The sequence below is a fragment of the Rhinolophus hipposideros genome (genome assembly GCF_964194185.1).
Source record: "Rhinolophus hipposideros genome assembly, chromosome: 8".
In the NCBI taxonomy this organism is placed as follows: Eukaryota; Metazoa; Chordata; class Mammalia; order Chiroptera; family Rhinolophidae; genus Rhinolophus; species Rhinolophus hipposideros.
In genome coordinates this window covers 45,880,155-45,889,622 of record NC_138054.1, presented here as the reverse complement: position 1 = coordinate 45,889,622, position 9,468 = coordinate 45,880,155, and the positions used below count along the sequence as shown (strand labels likewise).

Sequence of the window (9,468 nt, the reverse complement as noted above, 5' to 3'; positions counted from 1 at the left end):
TTTAGAAAGAATAAATTCCAGCATGACTGCGGAATAGAAATGGTCTCAGTCAAGAGCTTCTAGCTCCACCCTCCACCATCGTGCCCTTATCAACACTGTAAAGGGAGTTACCTCAATACTTTGTATTCTCCCAGATCTGAATGAAGATGTCATAATATCTCTGAATGTTAAGGAACCTTCCATATTCTCCAGCTTGAGGTCTCTAACTGGTGACTGGAAGGCCTGGCATAGTTAGACCCAAATAGAATTTTTTATAAACAATTTCTAAGCGGTTGCCAATATTTAAAATTTGTTAGATTCCCCATAACAATCAGAAAAAAAAAATAATTGTAACACTGGGTCCACGTTTCCCAAGAGAACTTAGTACAGGCAGTTCGCTATAGATTGGGCATAATCTTCCCATATACTGTCATTGAGATTCCTTACTTGTCCACAGTGGACCTTGAGTTTAAGATCCTCTCATTTTAAACATGAAAAAATCTTCAGTCCACAGAAGTTAGTTTAGAATGAAAGAGCTGATATCAAAGTTAGTCCCTTAAAGAGTGCCCCTACCAGTAGGACAGGAAGCATTTTCACTCAGGTGGGCATTTTCAAGCAACAATTCCAAACATGTGACAAATTGCCTTGTTCTTGAATAGCCCGGCCTCATAGCACTACTTAATTCACATTTAAATTACACTGGGAACAAATACATTTCACAATGTTCAGCTCCAGGTTGCAGAGAAAAACATACTAATACAGAACTGCAATTACGAGTAATTTCTCTCTGAATCCTTCTCTTTCTCTCCCACTCTAAATTAATGACTACCTTTACAAAATGGCCACATGAGCTTTCAGAGCAAAAGGAGTAAACAGGAGGACATGCATTAATGTGGCAGGCTAGTTACCGCCCACGCCTGTGTTTAGAGCTTTTAGAAATGGAATTTTTTAGATGTGCTTCTCCTGCAAATATCAGGGGAACATAATCTCCCAGAGTCCAGAGGTGGTGGGTGTTGGGTAGAATGACATTTGCATTAATCTTTGAGTAAATATCCAGGAGAGGTAAAGAGCGAAGGAAGCATCAATCCAATTCAACTAAGCAGTTGAGGACTCACTACGTGTCAGGCATTGAGAACATGGCTTTCACAGTTATTGTATTTGCACAACTCACAAGGTTGTGAGCAGCAAAAATGCAAAGACGACACAGGATTAAACCTACATTTTTTGATTCTGGGTTCATCTGGGCGACATTAAGAGGATCTGGGGGGAAATCCCAGCTCCAGAGACCTCAGCGTGTGACCTTGGGTTACTTGTTTAACTGTTCTGAGCTTCAGCTGTTCCTCCCTTGTCTCTTAAATGCCATACGCTAGATGCACAATACATTTATAGTTCTTTTCTTTCAATTAGACCATGCGGTTCCTCCTTGGGGTTACTTTAATGTTGAATAAAACTGAAAAAGCACTGGGGTTGCTGTCAGAAAATTTGGATTCTAGTCTCCACACTGTCCTTTCCTGCTGAAACTCAAGGAAATTATCTGGTACTTTTTCCAATGATTTGAAAAATAATATATGCACATGGTAATATAATTCAAACCGTATTAAGGGTTATAGAATGAAAAGCGGGTCTTCCCTCCCCACCAAACTGCCATTCTCCTCCTCAGGGCCTATGCCTATTAAAATTACTTAAATAGCCTTCTGAAAGTTTTCTATTATGTGCGCGCACACACACACACACACACACACACACACACACTCCCTCAAATGGGAGTGAATTTAAATCTTGGAGATATTGTGGGTTGGCCCATATTACCTCATTATTTTAATATACCTGGGACCACACTGATAGTCATTTAGGTAATTTCCAGTCTTTTGTTAATAATAGCAATAGGTGATATTTATGGATTGCTTACAATGTGCCAGGGATTATTACAAGTATTCTATGTGTATTAACATTTTAATGCAATCGTCCTGGGTAGAGGCTATTATCATCATCCCCATGTTACATCTGAGGAAAATGATGCCCCGAGAATTTCAGTACTTACCCCACAGACATAATAGGTGGCAGAGACGAGATTCACACACATCTTTGTCTGCACACTTGTGCACATCTTTCAGAATATCTGGCAAACGATGGCTCTTAAAGCTGCAGGCTAATCAAATTGCATTTTTGAAAGATTGATAAGGTAGCAGGGTGGAGAATGGACCAGTCTTAGAACACCTGTCCCACTCTGCTGTGCTTTCTTATTTTCTTCCCTGTCTCCCTGGGTAAGATGACGAGCTTCTTGAAGGTGGGGACTCTGCAGCCCAGGGTGTGGCACAGTGCCAGTGTATTTCTGACTCTTAAAAAAATGTCTGAATTACTGAAAAACAGGGAAGCCTTCAATGGGAGTGGTATTTGGTATTTTGGCTAGGTTTTAGAAGGTGAATACAATTTTGATATAAGAAAATGTAAGAAAAAGTACCGTGTCAAGAAACAGACAGCAAAGGAAGGACTACATAGGATGTTTGGGGGAACAGCAAACTGTCTGGCTTTGCTAGGGAAAAGGGTACATGGGGTGATGTGCTCCCAGAGGATACTGGGAAGGAAACATAGAGGGAATCTACCGTTATTCTGAGTTTGTGAGATATCTTCTAGGCCACGTCCATTAACCTGGAGGACAAAACAGATGAGCAGTTATACCCACAATTCTGGTGTCAAATAGTTAAATTTATTGAATCTCATTTTACAAAACTGTATTTATCGCCACATCAGGTTTCTTTTCTCCACTTTTTCACTTCTCAATGTCAAATGGATGGCAGGTTTGTCAGTACCAGTAGTCTGGGAAAACACAATATCAGTGCTGTGGGAATATTTTCAGTTTTTATTTATTTTAATCTTCACCACCTCCCTGAATTCACTGCCTGACATATTTATTTTTCCAAGCTTTGGGCCTGTGGACCCAGGTTTATAGATGTAGCTTACAGATGTACTGCTCAAATTCATTTATATACAAACATACCTCTCAGTGGATTTTGTTACATTTCTGTTAATCTTGAATTTTGTGAAGTTACTTAGACATCTGACAACACATATCATTTTAAATACATGTTAACATCTTTCGACACTCGATTGTAGATCCTGGCTAATGCATGTAATCAAATTCAAATTAGTAATTAGTTCCAATAGCCACTCTTAATATAGATCAATACTGCCCAACAAGAATATAATATAACCCACAAAAATGAGCCACAAACATAATTTAAAAATTTCAGGTAGCCACATTTTAAAAAATAAAAAGAAACACCAAATTAAACAATATGTTTCATTTAATCCATTATATCTAAAATATTATCATTTCAACATGTAATGAATATAAAAGGTTATGAGATATTCTACGTTTATATTTTTACAGTAAGTCCAGAGTATATTTTTACACTTGCACTACATCTCCGTTTGGACTAGCCATATTTCAAGTGCAGAAGTCACATAGACTATAGACTACTATATTGCATAGTGTGAAATAGAAGGTATAGGTGCCAGCTCCTTTGAATAATACTATTACCTCAAAGAGTGGTTAGAATGGCTTATATCCTCCCTGCTCCCACCCAAGCAGTAATAATGTAAAGTTTCTCTCATGTATGATTTTTAGGGGGGCTCAACTTGTCCCAAACTTTTGTATTATGGTCAAGGATGCTGAGATCTGTGGAGGTGGTGGTGGCGTGGGTGTGGTCAAGAACTACAGGGTTGACTTGCTTGGTCTCCCAGGGCCTCATTTGGTCTCGCTGCTGACAGGTAGAGAAGAAGGTTCAGCTTCTTGGCAAGCACCTACTGACAGAAACTGGAAGGCGACTGAGATAATTAGCTCCCTGACAGACGTTCCAACATCCCCCCACCCAAGTCAGCAGGGAAGGGGTGGCAGAAGTCTACCACTACGGGCCGGATAGATTAGCTCCCGGCTCTGTCCTGTTGCCCAGCACCAGGAGAGGACATCAGAACAATATCATCTGCTTCCACTGGGCAAGGTAGAGTGGGGTGGAAGACCAGTTCCCTCTGATGGGAGGAAGGACAGCAGGGGATTTGCTGTTGGTATATTTGTCAAAAACTTGTTTTGCCAAAAAAAGTTTTCAGTTCTTAAATCACCCTTTTCCTGAGCCTTTTACTAGGGGAAATGTGCTTTTTTGGCATGATTTTTTGGTCTCCGTCTGTTGGTTCTAGCCTGGAAGCTTCTGCGGTATGCTGCCCAGGATAGATGCGGACAGTGAGAATACTCAGAGAAATCACCATCATGTCATTCCTCATATCCCAAGGTTCCTAAGCACTCAACTTCTTTCCACTGTTTTTTCCTTTGCTTGTTTGCTGTGTTAGGTCCAGGGTTATTTTATTTTTAATAACCCTGGGGGAATGGGGATACTCTTACCTTAGCTGGAACCACAAATCTCTTAATGCAAACTCTAAGCAACACTTTCTAATCCTCATTCTACTTGTTAAACAATTTTGCTATAAAAGTACATGCTTTTCCTTGAAACTCATTTCTCCCTCTGCATTTGTTATTGCACATGATGAGTTTCCTCCTATCTTTTGGTCACTTCTAATTGTCTGTCAGTTTCCTCTTGGTCAGTAGCTTTCCAAATGCTTGTGTTCCCCAGGATTCGGTCCTAAATCCTTGTATCTTGCCTCCTCTTTTCTCCCTTCACAGCTTTACTACCAGCTATGGTCTCCAGACCCTCATACCTATCTACATAGTTTCCATTGAAAACCTGCAACTGGCTATCCTGGCAACTATATAACCCAAAACGTAACTTATTATTCTCATGTGCATGTGCAAATACATGTTCCCCTCAATTCAGCTCTATTCTGCATTTCTGAACTTGCTTATAGACCCCATAACCTACCAGGAATCCCACTCAAAATCATGGCATTCATGTTAGTGTTTTCCTCTTTTCCCTAATTCAAGCTCTGGTCATTCTTCCTAGTAAATGGTTCTCAAATCCATTCCTTAGTCTCCATGCCCTCTGGCAATGCCTAATTTTCTCAAAATTAACTCTTCTAATTGTTTTTAAATTTGTGTACTGGCCTCTTTTCAGTACCAGTTACCAGACTCTAGAGGGATCTTTTTTTAATGCAAATATGATGAAATCTGCTTACTTCCTTTAGTAATTTCCCATTATCTCTAAAGGCTGAAGTCTAAACTCCAACTTTTCAGGCTCTTCTACCACAGTTTGCTCCACCCATTTCTGGAAATACGCTTTGATCGCTCAGACCCCACATTTGTTCACACTGCTCTGTCTGAAGTGTCTTTCTCTCCTTCTCTCATCCACACCCACTCCTACCAGGCATAAATCAACTCCTACCAGGCATAAGAGAATCCAGCCATGTGATGTCATGGGGAAATGTTCTCCAATGCCCTGTGTGATGTGCTTCTTTTCCCTGTTTCAAAACCCCCCATGCATGTTGTTAAGTGTTGATTTGTTTCTTTGCCTCCCATCTGGATTCTAGGGAGGCTCTGAGGAAGCTTTCTTTTCCATATCTGAATAATCCAAATAGAGAACAGAAAAGTCTATCCTTTGACTAGTCATCTTAGGAAGTACACCATTGTGGTTACGAGCACTGACTCTGGAGATAACCTGGCTTCAAAAATTGGCACTGCCAACGATGGGTTTTGTGACCTTTATCACTGTTTCCATCAGCAAAATGGGTAAAATATCCACTTCATTGGATTGTTGTGAGGATTAAATAATATAACATAGAACATTGCCATGTAAATATTTGTAAATATTTTCTCCAATGCCGTGTAGAAACATGGCATGAAGACTATATAAATATTTGCTATCATCTTAAAATACTTTTTACTAAGCATTACTTATAACATTAAAACCATGTCTTCCCCTTTCTAAAGGGTAGTATTTGCCACTTAGCAATACCTGCTCATCTATCAGAAGCACCAATGAACGCAATGCATTCTTCAAGAATTCTCCTAGAAAATAGCCACGATAGGATGTTTTGTTTGTTTGTTTTTTAGAAATGGGATTACTTTATTAGGAACTTTAGCTAAGAGCTGTTTTTTTAATAGAATACATAAAAAGCGATACGGTAGACCGCTTAGGTAGTGTCTAGTGGTTGAGAATTGAAAGTAACTAGGGAAAATCTTAAATAATTGACCGTTTAAAAGGAGCCACTGAATGGATTTTTTCAAGCTCAAAACTTAGATTGTACTATTATGAAATAGATGTTTATGGCTCCTTTTCCATAGGGTCCTGTTCACTGAAAATAAAGTTATACAAAACCATTTTTAAAAAATACATTTAAATTGTTCAATATTTGTTTAATTACATTTTATGTGAAACAAAAAAAATCACCAGATTAAGGAGCCTCCTCCACCTCCTCCAAATGAGACAAACACTCAAAAGCAAAGAATGTATAGACGTGTAGTCCCTCACTCAAGTCATGTTCAAATATAAAATTAATCTTTTTTAAAACTCACCTTAAGGAGTGAGTTTCCAATCAAATTTCCAACCCCACCCATCTCTCCCCTTACCTTCCATCCCCCTACGTCCAGTATTTCTTGAGGGAAGGCTTTTGAGGCAACTAAAAGCTGAGGTTTGCTTTTTCACCAGTACCTCCAAGACAGCAAGAGCGAGCCTCCTCTTCAAAGATCCCTGGAAGTTCTTCTGGATGTCACTCCAGAAAAAATTATGGATACAAACCAGCTCTGCAGTGCAGTGACCCCTTTAACCATCCCCCCTCCATTGGTTAATTTCAAGTGGGCAGGGGCATCCATGTGTGAAATTGTCATTAGAAACCTTCCCCAGATGTGGTTGAAATTTTAATGCCATGGGTAATTTTTTATGTCGTCCAATGGAAAAAAAAATTATCACAGCTGATTGCATGCAGGAAAAGCTTTATTAAGTCATGGAACTGTTATACTTTTTAAAAACTGCTATGCAGACTACCCAAACATTTTTAAATTACTTAGGAAACTGGCACATCTTTAGTAAGCAAGTTCCATGTTCATCATTTTCTCTGTCCCCACCCTCAATGCTCAGTTATAGAATATTCTTTTATTTATCTTGTTTAGCATATGTATCTCACAGTCATTTGTCAAAGCTTTTGTTGCAAAAACACAATTCTTCACAATTAAATACACAATGGAAAGATGTGATTAGGCATTTACAAGACTTGAAATGTTTAAAAATAATACATGATAATAGGGTTACAAGAAGGCAGGTGACATCTTTCAACTCATTTTGCTTTTTCATTCTTTTTCTTACATTAATCTCTGAAATCTGTCAAGTCTTAGTCCTTAAATGCATTGCGCTCCTTTCCACCCCCCCCCCATCCTCCTGCAACGTCAACGTTATAACAATTAGAATTCTCTTGCCTGAGAAAAAGAAAAATTATTAACTTACAAGGGACATTTATTGATGTCTAGCGATTACAATCCAAACCACAGCACAAGTCAGTCATGTACAGGTGACACATTACACTGGCATGGGTCCACATTTTCTGCACACTGTGGGAGGACAAGGACAGGCTCCTAAGAACCGGGCTCACATGATGATGCACTTGCCAAGCAGCTTCTCGGCGACCTTGGGCATCTGAGATTTCTTCTGGGTAGGCTGGAGGCAGGTGGTGGGCTTCTTTGCGTGGTTCAGCAGCATGTGAAACAGCTCCTGCACATTGACATCCGTCTTAGCGGAGGTCTCCAGGAAGGCGCAATTCCACTCCATCGCGTAGGCAACGCCATCCCTCGCGGTCAGCTCCCGGCGGCGGCTGTCATCGCATTTGTTGCCCACCAGCACGATAGGGTACTTACGCAGGTTTCTGCCTTTGATCTCGCGGATCAGCTCATAGAAGGGCTTCAGCTCCTCCAGGGTCTGCTTCTTGGTGACTGAGTAGACCAGGATGAAGGCATGGCCCCTGGCGATGGCGAGGCGCTGCAAACCCGGGTGGCGGTGCCCACCAGCCGTGTCGGTAATGTGCAGCGTGGCCGTGCCGCGATTGCCGCCCGGCACCTGGTGGTAGGTATCTTCGGTCGTTGGGACATACTTGTCGCGAAAGTTGCCGCGCACCCATCTCTTCACCAGCGCGCTCTTGCCGACGCCGGCGGAGCCAAGGATCACCACGCAGTAATCTTTGTTCCTCCTCTGCGGAACGAAGGCGCGGATGATGAGCAGAGTGGGCAGAGGACGCAGCCGCTGCATCAGCTTTTCCTTCAAGCCAAAGCAGGAGTTGCCCATTGTCAGGAATTGGCGCGGAGACCTGCGCACACCTTCTCTCGCACTGAGCCAGCCGTAGGCGAATCATAGGGAGGAAGAAAGAAAGGGACAGTGAGAGACGGGACGACCGTGGGACGTTGTCACAGCGTCTGCCTGGACAGCTTCTCCTAGGGACGCTGGGGAGGCTCAGCTTGTTCCCCAACCCCACGCCCTCCCTCCTCTGAGGTGGAGCCCGCTTCACCGCCCACCCCAGGCACCCACGAAAGGTAGTGCTGGCGAGGAGGTTCGCTCGGCACCCCCGACGAGGGTGCCTTACCCGGTGGCCACGCACGGTTCATCTGCTTTTACAATATACTTCTCTCTAAGTGCAGAATGAGAAGCTGTAAAAACAGCTTGCCAACCCTTACAACACACACATGGAGCGGTGTTAACAAACCCTTCCTTCCCTGAGAAGCCCTTGTTGCGCTCCTCCTCGCGTATTAAAAATTGTCAACGTCTCTGACACCGATCGATCACGGCGGGCCAGGGTTGGCTGCCGCCCCCACCACGATGCAGGATGGAGTTATGGACACGGCGAGGGGTGCTCAGGGAACCCGCGAGGGCCAGGATGCTCGGCTCGTGGCGCCCAGAGAGCCCCACTGCCCGCAGCAACCGTCCGCGGGCAGGTAGGTCGTCCAGGGACGGGTACCCACCAGCTTCGCGCACAACGAGCCCGCCAGTTCCCACCCGCACCCATCCAGGCTGGTTCGCCAGCTACACCTGGCGTTCTAGTGCCCGAAGAAATGCAGAAGATGGCTTTTACCTCTCCGCGAGGAGAAAATCCAGAGGGCTCACGGGCAGATGCGCTCCTCTCCCAGGTGGCGTTGGTGGCGGCAGCGGACGCGGCACTAGCAGGTACCTGCAACAGTGCGCTCCGAGGCTCAGACAGAAATGCTCCAACCGTCCGACTCTGAGGCTAGCCCTGGAACCAGGGCGCGCAGGCTGGGAGACTCCACTTGCACAGTACGCAGGGGGGAGACCGGCCGCGCAGTGCTGGCCGAGTCCAGATGCGCGCCCGCCCCTCCCCCACGGTACGCCCGGCGTCCCCCACACCCAGAGTGCCTGCACCCACAGCCCAAGGCACAGCAGAGGCGGGTGGGCTCCTAGATCCACAGGCACTGGCCCCTGTGGGGTTAGCCCTACCATGGCTTCTGTTATAAGAGGCTGCAGAACCTGCCCCCCGTAGGATTTTCTATGGTTTAGACAGGTTCTTTGTAAGAGGGGTGCCTTCTAAATCCAGCAACATTAAGCCATC

At 43.7% G+C, this 9,468-nt stretch overlaps 1 protein-coding gene across 1 annotated transcript; it reads right to left on the bottom strand.

Moving 5' to 3' along the window:
* Window positions 1-6,841: 6,841 nt before the first annotated feature.
* On the bottom strand, window positions 6,842-9,137 carry DIRAS3 (DIRAS family GTPase 3). Its single transcript, XM_081056480.1, has 2 exons — window positions 8,977-9,137; window positions 6,842-8,238 (listed from the first exon to the last, which is right to left on the bottom strand). The coding sequence occupies exon 2, from the start codon at window positions 8,193-8,195 to the stop codon at window positions 7,506-7,508; it is 690 nt and encodes a 229-aa protein (XP_080912606.1). The 5' UTR covers window positions 8,196-8,238; window positions 8,977-9,137; the 3' UTR covers window positions 6,842-7,505.
* Window positions 9,138-9,468: the final 331 nt, after the last annotated feature.